The sequence below is a fragment of the Henckelia pumila genome, chromosome 2, assembly GCF_033568475.1.
Source record: "Henckelia pumila isolate YLH828 chromosome 2, ASM3356847v2, whole genome shotgun sequence".
Taxonomy (NCBI): Eukaryota; Viridiplantae; Streptophyta; class Magnoliopsida; order Lamiales; family Gesneriaceae; genus Henckelia; species Henckelia pumila.
The window spans coordinates 20,911-37,955 of NC_133121.1; the positions used below are offsets into that span (position 1 = coordinate 20,911).

General features: G+C 33.6%; 1 protein-coding gene across 1 annotated transcript; it reads left to right on the top strand.

Annotated features, from left to right (window-relative positions):
• The first annotated feature begins 11,284 nt into the window (after nucleotides 1-11,284).
• On the top strand, nucleotides 11,285-13,267 carry LOC140883294 (putative F-box protein PP2-B12). The gene is made up of 3 exons (XM_073289714.1): nucleotides 11,285-11,656; nucleotides 12,401-12,519; nucleotides 12,609-13,267. Exons 1-3 carry the CDS (start codon nucleotides 11,369-11,371, stop codon nucleotides 13,108-13,110), a joined length of 909 nt encoding a protein of 302 aa, XP_073145815.1. The 5' UTR covers nucleotides 11,285-11,368; the 3' UTR covers nucleotides 13,111-13,267.
• The last annotated feature ends 3,778 nt before the right edge of the window (nucleotides 13,268-17,045 follow it).

Genomic DNA, 17,045 nt, shown 5'->3' on the forward strand with positions numbered 1-17,045 from the left:
CGCATTTTTATTTAATTATTATTATTATTATTTAAGGTAGATTTAGGGTCGTTTCATCTACGGTCAGGAAACACCACTCCCAACACTGATCTTGAATCAGCATATCGCGAATCCCTCCTCAAGAGAATTTTAGATGACACGGATCCATACCTCAACGTAACTGTTCCCGTGATTTCCAGACTGGTTGTCCTTCCTATACTCTTTTGAAGCAAAGGCAAGCTTCTCAAGTATCATTAGGAACTCAGACCACCAAGTTTAGTATTAATAGCCTCCAATGTTCCTCATTATGATTCAGCATTTTCCTGGTGAGAGCTATCATCACATGACAATCATGACAAAAAGTCATTTCTTCACCATTGGCATGCGAAGACCACGCATACGGTGCAATGGTAATCATTGCATCTATGATGAATTACAGTACTTCGTCAATTCTCCTGATATTTATACCTACTTGCAATCACTGTATACCTATCAAAACTGAGGCAAGTTCCAACCAAAATGTTCAACTAGAACATTCCACTATCTCGGTCACTGGCTGCTCACCCAAGTTTCCATCAATGGGCTTACGTAAATCTCCCCACATGATTTAGCTATTCTTGGATATACATTCTTTCAATTAATGTACCCACATCAAGACTAAGGCAAACGTCTACCAACTGCTCGACTGGGACATTTCACAGTGCATCGACATATGGAGACGCTTCCTATCTCGTCTCGAAACTTGACAGATGTTTACATCCGGTATAAATCATCTCAAAGTCCTTAATGGCACTATCATCGCTAACTCCATTTTTATGAGAGCTGAACCCTTGATCTTAAAGGAAACTAGTCCCAACGGATTCAAAAATTTCACTAACTCATGTTCCTATAAAACGCATCGGCCTTGACACGAATTTGGAAATATTAAGATCCTTGGCGAACACGTCATCTCCGAAACTTTCACAAAACACCAGTCATCAAGTTACTCTTAGGAACACTCCAAGCTTGAAGTAATTTGCTACGTATCACATACTCAAATATTGTCTATTGCAAAAATGCAATAACTTTGACAATCAGTCCGCACTGAGGTGACTCGATAACTGGAAAGAACCAATTTGCTTAATCGCGATCTTACAAAGTATTCTTACCCCAAAGGAAAAATCTCATTGACTAATAAGTCAATCATCGACTGTTTCCATCATCTCAAAGACATTGTGCATCCCACACTTGGAAACTTTAGTGAAAACGACCTGCTAGATCCCGAGAACTAGATCTTAGTTATTGTCACATCTCGCGATCAGACAACTAATGTCTCCTTGCTAATGTCCATTAACGTTTCCAAACACTCGTCGAATCCAAACACAACGGTTCATCAAGATGTCACCACTGAAACATTTCACCAAATGTTCGATTCACCATCCTTGATATTTTTATTAGTGGACAACTTCCACATAAAGCAGAAACTTGATCCTTTTCCTGACTATTGCCACCCCTAATCAATCGCTTGGAGCAAATCAGTCCCTCCTAACCAGGAAGACAACATTCTTGTGGAAACTAATTTATTCCCTTGCTCGGCCTTGCTACTGATAACCAAGTTATCACTCAAGACTTGATCACACAAGGCTAGTTGCAATCATCCTTTATTAGCAGCAATCCCAAAAGATTCATCTCTGCCATTCCAGAGATTTTGAAATTCACTTGAATCGCCAACTGCTCTGAGACTATATCAAGTACCCATTTCTTATGCATTACGCGACAAAATACTATCTAAAGTATTTCTTGATTGGTACATTGCAATCACCACTGATTGAGTTCAACCCATCGACCTCGTCGATCTACTGTGGCTCGCACTTGGCTTGTCATTGATAATCAAATCGTACAACCACTGTTTCTCGAAACCTACTCTGCTTGATCAACAAACTATGATGTGGAGTTGGATAGTTCTCTTAGCTATGTTGAATATCCAGTGCAGATTCTTGATTGTAAAGAAAATCAATTTAGGAACAAGACGATTCCTTTGGTTATGGTGGAATGGAGTAGACATGGGAGAGAAGAAGCTACATGGGAATTGGAGTCTAGAATACGTAAAAAATGGCTTCATTTGTTTGACAATGTGATGACTTATTCCATGTACTCTGATTTTCTATGTACTATCAGTGGTAGATGTTTGACCATTTGTATATAATTTTGATGTGTGTTAATTTTGAGGACAAAATTTTCTTTTTAGAGAGGGAGAAATGTAAGGAGCCGATTTTAATATGTTAATTAATTTGTATGTTAAAAATATGTATTAATAAATATTGGTTTATAGACGATATTAAAATGCATATTTTATTTATAGAGCACACAAGAGTTGAAATAACTCAAACCGGAACCCCGAATAAATAAAATAAAACACGCAATTAAACCAAAACATATTTTAATTACGGATATACATGCACATGAAATATATGGATATATGTTACATATAATTTTCTCTCCCCTGTAGCCATCATCTACTGTCGCCTCACTCTTTCTCCCTGTATGTATCTCTTTCTTTTCCTTTCAAATTTTTCTCGTCGCTTTAATTGCTCGTATCTCCTTCGTTTGCGGTCGAATTTTGAAAATAAATATAGATTCGGAATCCTCTCGACGAGAGCTAGCTAGTGATACCAATTTTTTAAGGAGAGTCACCCGAAACCCAACTTCGACAGTCGTCGTCTAGTCGCCGCCGTTCGCCATCGTCGATCGCCGCCTAGGTTAAGATAAGGTGGTTTTAAGTTGTGTTCAGCCATATTCGAGGTCTGGGAGTATAATTTCGAATTTAGGGTTTCAAATTTTGGGAATTTCGATTCAAATTACTTCCAAATATTGATATTTGAATTATTGTTGGTTGTAGGTGCTATATTTGAGCCAATTGGAGGTACCGGTCGAATTTATGAATTTTTCAAAATTGATTTGGGAATTATTTCAAAAATTCCATATTTTAATATTGGGGATTTTTTAATTTTAGTGTTGATTATTCACTAATGGATTGGCAGATACTATAGAAAATATAACTGAGAAATTTTGAAATTTTTAGGAATGTTTAGAAAATTCAGATTGTTAAATTTTGGGTATTTCGACTTGTAAAGTTGTATATTCGATAGTTGGTTATTGATAGGATGCTTTGATATGAAATATGAATTTGTAGAAATGTTAGTTATATGATATAAAATGGTTTTTCACAGGATTGGACTATTTGAGAATTACTTGAGATACTTCTGTGGTAAATTAAGTGTTGGTTGAGGTATGTATGAAATAGGGATTTTAACGTTTTGGTTAACCGCACGAACCGATCCAAAACCGAAAATTCAGTTTGAACCGAAAACCAAACCGAATTTTCGATTCGGTTTTTGGTTTTCGATTTTTGGTTTTCGATTCGGTTCGGTTTTTATCGGTTCACCGAACCAAACCAAAATCCGATTTTTTTATTTTTATTTTTAAATTATTTTTAAATATTTTAATTAATTTTTTTATAATTTAAATATTTTAATTAATTTTTTTTATTTTTTTATTAATAATTAAATATAAAATAAATAAAATAAGTAAAATAATATAAATTCGGTTAAACCGAAAACCGAACCAAAAAATCAAAAAAAAATCGGTTTTTAACCGAACCGAATGAACTATTTATATTACGAAGTCTATAATGACATGTAATGAGATTATGTATTTTGTAATGAGTGATAACGTGCTTTATGAGCTTCTTGTGAATTATGTGATGCATTCACACATATCTGATTATTGTTAATGTGCAGAATTGAGAATAATCCCTATTTTATTTTATAAAACAAAATAAATTCTCATTTTATTTTATTCAAATACCTTTTTATTGGAAATATATTAAGGGATATTCTTCAAATAAGCACATTAACAATATTTCATAGCACGTTGAGCTTTGACTCCTTTGATTGCTATTGATATTGATCTCTTAAGATGTATTGAGTCATCATGGAGCAAGTGACATTGTTTAGTGCACTCTTGAGTTAGCACGAGACCGAGCAAGTAACAACCGTGCTCTCGATGCTACATACGACACTCCTGATGACAACATGAGGATGGACGGGTTGCTCATGTCGCCCTCGATGCTACGTGTTTAGATGAGCAGTGATGAATTCGAGATCTGTTGCGTTCCTAGCACGGGTGGCCACTGAGATTATTGAGATACGATTATTTGGACTCCATTTGGTATCCCTTATTCCATTGATACGTGTCATGCATTGTATTGCATTTCATTGCATTTTACTTGATTTTATTCATGTCAGTTATTTTTGTCGTAATTTTTCTAGTTCATCGTACTAGGGTCCGACCCCTGTTTTCTTTTTATGATGTGGATGTTTGTGATTTTATAATAGGATATCCAGGGAATTTGACGCGTCTGGTGGAGCGTCATCTAGTGGTACCCAGTGAGTCGAGTGTGGAGTCGAGTTCCGATATATATGTATATATCATATTAGTGAGTTTTAAATATTTCGCGGAGATTCCCCGTGTATCTGTATCGATATTTTGACTTGTTGGTTGTTGTTGGTGTGAAAGAGCCTTGCCGGCTCTGAAAGTGTTTAGACCTGGCCAGTGCGGCTATAGGTTTGTATTGGTGATGTGACTATATTTTTGAGTATATTATGTTAGTTGTATTGTACATGTTTTTGGGATGTCTATTTATGAATAGGTCATGCTGAATTTTTTGTAGGCCCAAAAAAAACATTTTAACTCGTTTTCGATGTTTACATTAATTAATCCTAATTGTTTGATAATTAACTATTAAATCAGGACACTTGCCCTTTCACTTGGTATCAAAGCATAAATTGGGATATGCTCGAATTAGAGTCTAGGGCACTCGAGTTTAGACAATAACAAAATGTTTGCTTATGTGTGTGACTACTTGTTCTTATGTGATTCTATGGATCATTCATTTGTGATTGTTTTCTTAAAATCAAAGGAGGTGAAAAGGTGGACATAACTAATAAAACAGGTATATAAGAGATAGATTTACTCTGATGTGTCATATAGATCTATCAGCCCAAGAAAACTGAGTCTTATCGAAGTGTATAACACTGGAGCCATTACTCGCATACTCACGTTCACATGAAAATCTAAAAGGAATATGATGATTTAACTTTAAGGTAGTGAGATTTTCTAATGCTTGAAAGTTTGAGTTCATCCAGTTGTTTTTTCCTTTTTGTGTGTCAATGTTTCGTGTTTTGTGTTTGCATTCTAGTTTGTCACCTGTTTTGCTCGAGGGCGAGTAAAATGTTAGTTTGGGGAGGTTGACATTAGTCACTTTTACGTATTTTTATTGGTTGGTTGTTGTATTTTTTGCATTCATTTTGCATCCCTTTTGTGTGTGTTGGAGTTATTTTACTTGCCTTTAGTGTTATCCCATGCATATTGTTCACTCCTCTAGTTGGTGGTTAATTTGGCAGAAAAATAAGCAAAATCACATATTTTGGGCAGAACAGGAATTCTCCCGGGCAATGACTTTTGACCGCCCAAGCGAATAATTGAGAAAAAAAGATCAAGTCGGTGTGACCCAGCGCTCGGGCAGTCACTTTTTACCGCCCGAGCGCATTTTCGAAAGAAACCAAAGGAACTTGGCAGTGCACCTCAGCGCCCGAGCTATCAATTCTTACCGCGCGGGCGCTCTCGCGACTTTGGAAACTTTTATTTTGCGGGTGTTTTATATGGAAAAGACTCTTGGCGCTATAAATAGATAAAATTCTGACATTTTAAGGGTTGGAAAAGCATAATACTAGAAGGGGGAGGATTCTGGAGATTGAAGAAGTTTTTCATCCCATTTTGAGTTTCTCTTCTTCCAAACTTTAAGATTTGATGTTGAAAAACTTTGTTAGATTGACTCTTAATTTGAATTTCAGTAGCTATATTTTATTTTGTTTGAATCTAGGGGATTCTACCCCCGAAACACGGTTGTGTGATTGAATATTTTGGACGAATTAAGTTTATTTTCTATGCTATTTTATTTTGTAATTGTTTTATTTTGCTATGTTGAAGAGTAGCTAACTCTAGCATAGTTTCGTATGTTTGTGAATTATATCGAGAGATAGATTCATAATTAGCGAATGACATGATCCATGAATTTAAATTTGCATAGATATATGATATTTAGTACATGTCGATAGCCATAGGCCACCAGGTTGAAAGTTATAGGATTTCAAAGCACACACGACAATGGGAAATGATAAATAATTAAAGAGATTTGATTATTTCATTACTTGATTAGTTTGGCATAACTCTAGAGAGTGTGTCAATAGATCAGGAAATCCTGTCAAAAATATGCATGGAAAACTGAATTTTAATCGTCCAGTTCAATTAGGGGGGAGGTGAACCGAAATTCCAACAAACTTATTCATTGTTTATTTATTTTTAAAAGCGATTTAGTCTCGTTTAATTTAAGTGATTTAAATTGATTTGGTTATTCTATAATTTTAGTTATAAACAACTCCAAATTTGCGTTACTTTGGTGAGAGAAATTGATAAAATAATTGATGTCAACATAGTTCCTGAGGACGATACTCGTACTTAGTACATTTTACTATAATTTGATTCGTGCACTTGCGATAATTTTGAGCGGAATTGAGGAATATTTGTGTTGATTTTAAGTGTTAGTATTTGCTCGATCATTTATATACAGCTAGGGGGTCTGCCTAACCCCTGCTTCCGACGGTGTTTCCCTTTGGAAAAAAAAACTTTAAACCAAAAAACCTAAACAAACAGATTGACTTAAATATAAAAAATGGTCACTCAGTTTAGTAAATCAAAATCCTCCTATTAATCCAAATAGGTAAATAACACAAATCTCAATCAATAATTTTCAACCATAACCCTTTCCTTCACGAATATACTTTTAAACAGATCAAATTCAACACATTCACAAATCCAAAAATCCATTCTCACAACACAACATATTTTCTTTTTAAATAATACATAGTCATAACAATAAACAAAATAATAACTTTAATTTAAAACATAAACCTTACAGCCATCAAAACATGAGCATTCAAGTCGTTGGCAAGATTTTGCATGCACATACTGGCTTACAGAACCAACCATTCTGATACCAAATGTGACGTCCCGTAATTTGGACATTTTCAAGAATTATGATGCGGAAAAATACGGAATATTTTTATTTTTTTTTGTAAAACATGCATCGTGCTCATAGGTACAAAGTACCATGCTTAAAAATAAAGTTCATTCAAAACAGCTCAAAATTTCATGATTCAAAACTCGTTTAAACTATCATTGAACAAAATGATGCTAACACATACGGGAACTTCAAAACTTCCTCGTACATGCAAAAATTGAACTGTAAAATATGCAATCTCAAAATAACTTATTTAAAACATGATTTGACCTTAAAATGACTTTCTAAAACATGAGTTCAAATAAACATGCATAAAATTAATAAAATTCCCATTCTTTCGTGGTTATGCTTGACATAAGTTTCTCGGACGTCCGTGCCATGCAAATTCTTCTAACCTTCTCGACTACTTGGATCATGATTGACCTTTAAATTATTAACTTCTTCATTAATATTTGTACCATAAAAGTATAGTGAGTCTAAAGACTCAGCATAAAACATACATTTCATAGCTAATGCATATTAATAAAAATAATGATTCTTAATTGGACGTACAATACTTAGACATAAACATCATGCATATAAAATCATGGGCATAAAAAATCCTTCATTTCGTGTGATGAAATACATGAAATTGTGGTAACCACATCTTATATATGAGCACATGAGATTTTCGTGATCACGGTCGTTGTACAACAAACATATAGATTATTTTTCGTTGATATGCGATCTTGCTGCTTCTGCATCAGAGAATAGACCACTGTAGTAACTGCATGGTTGTTCTCCATCTGATGTGAGCTTTGAAAGAACCACTTCCCACCAATGGTTGGTCACTAGCATCTGTGTATAATGCTAGTTCATCATCATCTTGAGAAAAAACCATTTTTGGGAGATTTTTGCAATTATCTTTTAATTGGCTAAGGCCCTTAGAGTGGTCTTCTGCCATACGAATCTAGCATTTTTTTAGTAATGAACTGAGTAATTTTTTTTGTTTTGCTACATTCTTTATGCATATTCCAACAACATTAACAAATCCTAAGAAACTTTGGAGCTACTTCTTGTCTTTAAGAATCTCTGGTAAATTCTGCGCTTTTTTTTTTAAATATGTTTTTGCAGAATTATTCTTGATTCATCTAATTCTACTCCAAGGAATTTAATTTTCCTCGTAGCAATGCTTTCTTTGATTTCGGACAAAACCTATACATCTTGCTGCTTCTGCATCACAGAATAAACCAAATCAAAATATCACATTTTTATTAGAATATGTTTATTGATATAAATAAGTATTGTTTTAAAAAATTAATGTAATATACATTAAATAAAACAAACCAGAGCTAACAGGGCTTGTGAAACACACAAAAAGGGTATTGTAGGAATTTTGAATTATATGACATAATTAATGCAAAACACAAAATCTCCTAAGAGATGGTCTCAAGAGTAATTTTGTGAGATATATTTCTTAATTGAGTCATACATGATAGAGTACTACGTGTTTAGTTAAAAAGATTATTTTTAAAACATTATGACTTTAAAATGGGTGAGAATAATTAATTCTCTTATAATTTATCACTAACTTTTTTATATATAATATCTCTAACTTATTCATACTTTGAATCTATTAATAAAGTATATACGTAAGAATAAAGAAAATAAGGATAAGATGCGTTTTGGTTGACCTTGTTATAAAGCTCAGCCTTCACTCTTAAGATAACTTTTGGTCCATATACGAACAGCTCCAAGAACACCATGTTAAGTAACGTCACTCCAAAAGATTAGTGGGATTCACGCTTTGCAGCACCGCTAAGTTATCTATATAGCAAGATAAACTTAAATACTTAATAATTTCTATTTATATTTTAAATAATTTATATCATTTTAAAAAGTATTTATCTGGAAGAGATTAATGTCCTTAAGAATAGATTAATTAATAACATTTTTCACCGATATACAATAATGCACTCGACTAATTACTTTCATATGTTTTGAAAGTTAGTAATAAGAATGTAAAATGAATTTTAAATGATACAATTATTAGGTGGATTTGAAGTTCATTCTAATTAGAAATGTTATATAAATATGTAAAAGATAAATTTGAAATCTGCGGTCTTACTTTTTTAAAGAACAAAAATATATATAATTGAATATATTTGAAATTTATAGATTTGAAATTCATAATTCCAAACTTGATGTTATTTTATAATACGTTTTCATGTTTGTTAATCACAAGTTTATGCATTTTACATTACACTAGAACGTATGGTGCGTTGGACCAAAACAAGCAAGCTAGGTCTAGAGACTTATGTGATCGGTTGGAACAATCATTTTAAAAACATTTTTGATATTTTATTAGCGGAAAAACAACTTTAAAATATGTGTTTGGGTAATATTTTTGTAAAATATTTTTTATAAAAAAATTTGTTCTTAAAGTATAGTTTAAAAAAAACAATTAAAATGTGTTTTTTTATTATGTTTTTAAATTGAAGATAATGATAAAAAGCATAACATATTACTTTTTAACTTTAGGAGGTTGCAGTGCCGTCAATTTGGGTTAGGTTTGCTGGGTCGGCTCGCCCCACCACACAATTTAAGTGGGTTGGATTGAAATTTTTTCAACCCGAATAAAGGTGGGCCTAGGCCCGCGACCCGCGCGGGTTGGCCTGCCGCGGGCCTGGAGAATTATTATTTTATTTTTATTTTTATTGTGATATATGTATTTTTTAATAAAAGTTGTGAATTTTTTTGTATTAATTACTTTATATAAAATTTACACCTATGGAATCAATAATTTAAATTTTTATTAATATGTTTCTATTAATATTTATTTATGAAATAAAATTTATAATTATAATTAATTATAATGACTTTTATATATTTTTATTTGTAGCGGGCCGACCCGCAACCCGCGAGTCGGCTCGCCTAACCGGCAACCCACCTTGGATTGGGTTGGGTTGAAGATTTCCAGCCCGCTGGGATGGTGGGCCCGCCCGCCCTCGACCCGCCAAAAGGTGGATTTTTTGTGGGTTGGCTCATCTGACAGCTCTAGAAAGTTGTATTCCTTACAAAGATTTACTTATTTTTTTTTTAAATTCCAGAATTAAGTAAAGTTGATAGATTTTTATTATATAATCTCACAAATTTCTAAAAATTTCACAGAATTTTACAGATTTGTTTTTCATGAATCTTACACACATTTGTAACATTTGTAAACTTTTAAATTTATTATTTCTTTGAATTAGTAATTGGTTTTCAATAAATTCTATTTATATAATTTTTTTAAAATATTTTTATCTATGAATATAAATAAATTTTTACTTACTTATCGATTTGATTTACAAAAGTCGATAAATAGTACTAAATTCATTGTAATTAAACAATTAATGAAATTCTATAAAATTTTAATATGTTTAATTGAAGTAAAAATTTTGTAGAATCTCACAAAATGATGTTATTAATTTTTATTTTATTGTAAATTTGAAATAAGAAAAAATATGTTTGTTTTGATGCCCGGGGCTAATAAGAGGGCGCAAAATGATCGTCGGTGCCAAGAGATTGCATGAACAATGATCCGTTCCTGGCATGCTTCTAGCAAAGGGAGACATGACTTTTTAATATTAATATTATACAAATGTTCAACTTGAATATCATTACATTTTTATGGGAAAAAGATCCTCTGTTGTGGAGAGAGAAATAACATTGGTGTTGTGCATTGGAAAAGCCTTGATTTGCAATATTCCATGTGTGTAATTAATTAAACATATTATTTTTTAATCCTGTTATATGAATTAGAGAAGCTAATTCAATGCACATTGTTTCTCTTTCCACAGCAGAGGATCCAGATCCATTTTTATGGAGTATATAAAAGTTTAGATTGAATACCTTTAAATTTTTAAACTTCACAAAAGTCATTAAAGGTCTAGAATCAATACACCACCCAATTATTTATTTATTTATTTTGATAAATAGTTGTTCAAACATATTTTATTATTAAAATATTTTAATAAAATTATATTTAAAAAATTTAATAAAGAGGAAAATACAGATTTATTAAAATCAAATATTTTTAAAAATAAATATAAAGCATGACATTTATTATAACTTTACACACGTCCCTAGTATAAAATAACATGGACCGACTTCCGGAGGCCCTTGTATTTGTATATATACACTGCGGTTACCAGGAACCCGAATCATTATCACTATTATTATTGTTATATTATTTTGTGTTTCCATCTATCATCAAAAGTCAAAACAATATACAAGCATTTCAGAAACATGGCGGTGCAGAGTTGCGATATCTATGGCCTGCCGGAGGATTGCATAGCCAACGCGTTATCTCTCACGACCCCAAAGGATGCCTGCCGCTTGTCTATGGTGGCCTCCATTTTCCGATCCGCTGCCCAGTCCGACGGTGTCTGGGAGCGCTTCCTGCCTTCCGACTACCGCAACATCATTTCCCGTTCGATCGATGGCTCCGATTCGTTGCTGACCAAATTTCAGTCCAAAAAGGATCTTTATCTTCATCTATCTGATCATTCCATCCTCATAGACGCTGGCCTCAAGGTAATTTAATTCATCTCTCTTTTTCGAGATATTGGCTTCAATTTTAACAATGGTAAATTTCTTAATTTTCGATCTCTCCAATTAATAGCATCCATGACGTAACATCGTGTCCTTCATTCAGCTATTTATTCTATGACTTTATTCTATCTTTAATGAAATATAAACTGTTGATTACAAGTTTGGCCATCATGAATATTTCTATTGATCATAAATTAAAATAAATAAAACTCATACTGATGCTCGTCACATCATCCTAAGTCAATAACTTGAATAAATTTCACGAGGTTTAAATCCTGTTGGTTTATGTCCAAAAATGTATTAAAATTTGCTGATGAGCTTTTTCGTTATCTACTTTCTTCACCTTATAATAAAGTTTATTGCTCAAAAAATTCAATATATTGGACCTACCCAGGCGAATACGTGGTGATTCCTATTTTCTCGTGGCATCGCTGCCCAATTGTGGAATTATAAGTTCTGCACTTGTTTTCAATGCACTTGACCGTAAACAGTTTCCACGTTGCTTTTTATTTAGTCTTTGTGGCAGTGTTCTTCTTTGGAACAGTTTAGATACAAATTTAAAATGGCTTTTTCTATTACAAATATATGTCATTTATCTATATAAAGAGGAAACACGAATTGTTCAGTGGAAGGGGAGAGAATGGAACTTCGTTTTAATATGAATTATACAAGGTGTTTCTTAAATGGCTATTGTTGTACTCATGCTATACTTTACATGGCATACAGAGCTTTAAGTTGGATAAATGGAGTGGAAAGAAATGCTATATGCTGGCTGCAAAAGAGCTCTACATCGTATGGGGCGATACTTCTCAATACTGGCAATGGATACCTCATCCGGAGTCCAGGTAATAACATCCTCCTGCGTCAATTACAACCTGAAAAAAAGAATTTCTAGTATACGGTCATGGGGATGCTAAGTTCTTCGTTGATTCAGGTTCTCGGAAGTAGCAGAACTTCTGGACGTTTGCTGGTTTGAAATCCGTGGCTATATAAATACCACAATGTTGTCTTTCAACACAGTCTATGCAGCTTACCTTGTGTTTACAACTAAATCCAGAATGTATGGATTTGATTATCACCCTGTCGAAGCTTGTGTTGGAATCAAAGGACATGAAATGGTCAAACAAACCGTTTGTTTGGACCCAGAGGGAGCACAAAGGCGAATGTATCAGATTGTACCTAGGCGGCGCGTTGGATCACTATTCAATCGCTTGTGGCACCTACAAAGGCAACAAGATGATCATGTGGCAATGGAGGGGAGTACGGAGTTCCTGAGGCGCAGAGAGGATGGGTGGATGGAAGTTGAATTGGGAGAATATTTCGTGAAGGGAGGAGAGGATGATTTGGAGATGAGTTTGATGGAGGTGAAGGGAGGTAACTGGAAGAGTGGTCTCATTATCCAGGGGATTGAGATTAGACCTAAGAAATGTACATAAAATATTTGTCTAATGCTATTAGTTTATTTCTGAAAGAGTAAAATTTGAAACATACTTAGGCAATGAGTGTAATTCTGATTCTCTGGATGGTCCGAGTGTTATGTAGTGTGTATGCCCTGGATTTAATGCAAAGTCTTATTATTTGCCCATTGGTTAATCTTTTGATGTTCGTTTCTAAATTATGTTACGGTTAATCATAGTAAACAAATCTGGAGCTGCGAAAAATGTTGATAAGGGATCAGGATCCCCTACTGTAGGGGGTGCTGTGGAGGAAACGGCACACGTGCCTCTTCCTTTTTCTTTTTTCTTTTTTTTTTCTTTGTTTTTTGGAACAAGATCCTCTACGGTGGCCAAATCACAGCATTGCATGTTGTGGCCTTGAAAACAGTACCGTTTGGGTAAATATTAAGTTTTTTTGTCCATTTATCCTTCGTTCACTTTTGTTTTAAAATCATTTTTTTTTTTTTTGCGTTTTTAAATGCTTCTTGTTGTGAAAAAGTAAAAATTTACGGTAAAAGTAAATACTCCAAAACTCAAAATATATCAAACTCTACACTTTATAATATTTTTCTCTCAACTCAATTGTATTTTTCATCACAAATGAAGACCTATTTATAGATCCACATTTGAGATTAGTCCAAAAATAAATACATCATCATCTACATCATCACACACTAATTTTCCACATTTTACAACGCAATATTCAACATTCAATATTCAATATTCAATATTCAACATAATAATAATAATAATAATAATAATAATATATTTTTCAACACTCCATCTTGTGATGATGATCGTGATATGATGACTGTCTTCATTACGTGTTTTATATTGCCTCGTTAAAAACCTTACTAGAAAAAACTCAGTGGGATAAAAACCATAGTAAGGAAAAAAGAGTGCTGCCACATAAACTCCCCTTCATGTTAACATGAGTGATTCTTCATATATTCCGCAGATTGCGCATCCCAATGTTGTATATATGCTTTCTGAATATCGTCGTGGGAAGTACCTTTGTGAAGAGATCTGATGAGTTCTCACTTGATTGAATATAACAGATATCAATATCTTTATTCTTCTCAAGCTCTTGAGTGTAGGCAAAGAACTTTGGGGGTATATGTTTTGTTCTGTCACTTTTGATGTATCCTTCTTTCATTTGAGCAATACATGCAGCATTGTCTTCATACAACGTCACAGACTTCTTGTCTACTGATAATCCACAAGAAGTTTGGATATGTTGTGTCATTGATTTTAGCCAAACACATTCACGGCTTGCTTCATGTAGCGCAATAATCTCAGCGTGATTTGATGAAGTTGTTACGAGTGTTTGTTTCTGTGAACACCAAGAAATTGCGGTGCCTCCACAAGTAAATACATATCCGGTTTGGGAACGTGCCTTATGTGGATCAGATAAATATCCAGCATCGGCATAACCAATGATACTTTGATTGGTGTCTTTTGAGTACAAAAGTCCCAAATCTGTCGTTCCTCGTAGATAAAGGAATATATGTTTAATTCCGTTCCAGTGCCTCTTTGTTGGATATGAACTGAATCTTGCCAATAAATTTACAGCAAAAGATATATCAGGTCTAGTGCAATTTGCAAGATACATAAGGGTATCAATGGCACTTAGATACGGTACTTCTGAACCAAGAATAACTTCATCATCTTCACATGGACAAAATGAATCTTTTTCTATGTTTAATGATCTTACAACCATTGGAGTACTTAATGGATTTGATTTATCCATATTAAAACGTTTAAGGATCTTTTCTGTAAAATTTGTCTAGTGAACAAAAAATTCACATTCTTTTTGTTCTATTTGCAAATCCAGACAGTACTTGGTTTTTTCGAGATCCTTCATTTCGAATTATTCCTTCAAGTACATCATAACTTCCTGGATTTCTTTATTCGTTCCAATGATGTTTAAATCATCAACATATACAGCAATAATTACACATCCTGATATTGTTTTCTTGATGAAAACACAAGGGCATATTGGATCATTTACATATCCCTTTTTCATCAAGTGGTCACTTAGCCGATTATAACACATTCGGCCGGATTGCTTCAACCCATATAATGATCTTTGCAATTTTAAAGAATAAAATTCTCTGGGTTTTGAACTTTGTGCTTCAGGCATCTTAAATCCTTCAATAATTTTCATGTATATATCACTATCAAGTGATCCGTATAAGTAAGTTGTAACAACATCCATCAGACACATTTCCAAATTTTCAGACACTGACAAACTAATCAAATATCGAAACGTAATTGCATCCATAACAGGAGAATACGTTTCTTCATAATCAATTCCAGGCCTTTGAGAAAAACCTTGTGCAACAAGTCTAGCTTTATATCTTACTATTTCATTTTTCTCATTTCGCTTTCGAATAAAAACTCATTTGTACCCAACAGGTTTTACACCTTCAGGTGTGAGGACTATAGGTCCAAAAACATTACGTTTATTTAGCGAATCCAATTCCACCTGGATGGCATCTTTCCATTTTGCCCAATCATGACGAGTTTTACATTCACCAAAAGATTTTGGTTCATGATCCTCATTTTCATTTATGATGTCACATGCCACATTATAAGAAAATATATCATTAATATCTTCTATATCTTTTCGGTTCCATATTTTTCCAGTATTAATATAATTGATAGAGATTTCACGATTCTCGTCAGTTTGTGGTTCTCATAGAACATTTTCATCATCAGATGTTTCTTCTGGAACACCATTTTTTATTTTATGATCATCGTGTTTCTCTATGCCTTTTCTTTTCTGAGGATTTTTATCCTTTGAACCAACTGGCCTTCCACGCTTCAAGCGTTTTATGACATCATGAGTATCTTTAATTTGTTTCTTTGGAATTTCAATTCGAGCAGGGGCATTTACAACATGTATATATGATTTTGTTACCCCTTTTGTGTCTGCAAATGCATCAGGCATTTTATTTGCAATTCTTTGCAAGTGCACAATTTGCTGTACATCTTTCTCACATTATTTGGTCCTTCGATCCAAATGTAACAATGATGGTACATACCATGTGATTTCTTTTTCGATGTGTTTCTTTTCTCCCCCTAACATTGGGAAGATTTCTTCATTAAAATGACAATCAGCAAAACGTGCCGTAAACACATCGCCTGTCTGAGGCTCAAGATATCGAATGATTGATGGGCTATCATAACCGATATAAATACCGATTTTTTTTTTTGAGGAACCATTTTTGATCGTTGAGGTGGTGCAATAGGAACATACACCATACATCCAAAAATTCTCAGATGAGAAATATTTGGTTCTTTACCAAATGCAAGCTGCAATGGGGAGAATTTATGATATGCACTTGGTCTGATGCGAATTAATGCCGCAGCATGCAAAATTGCATGTCCCCATATAGAAATAGGGAGTTTTGTTCTCATAATCATTGGTCTAGCAATCAGTTGTAGATGTTTAATCAATGATTCAGCTAATCCATTCTGTGTATGAACATGAGCAACAGGATGTTCAACAGTAATTCCCATTGACATACAATAGTCATTGAAAGTTTGGGAAGTAAATTCTCCAGCATTATCAAGTTTTATTTTCTTGATTGTATAATCAGGAAATTGATTCCGCAATTTTATTATTTGAGTCATTAATCTTGCAAATGCCACATTTCGAGTTGACAATAAGCATACATGTGACCATCTGCTGGAGGCATTGATCAATACCATAAAATATCGAAATGGTCCACATGGTGGATGAATTGGCCCACAAATATCACCCTGAATACGTTCAAGAAATATGGGTGATTCTGTTTGGATTTTAGCTGGCGATGGTCTTATAATAAGTTTTCCAAGAGAACATGCTTTACATTGAAACTTATTATTCTGAAAGATCTTCTGGTCTTTCAATGGATGACCATGCGCATTTTCAATAATTCTTCGCATCA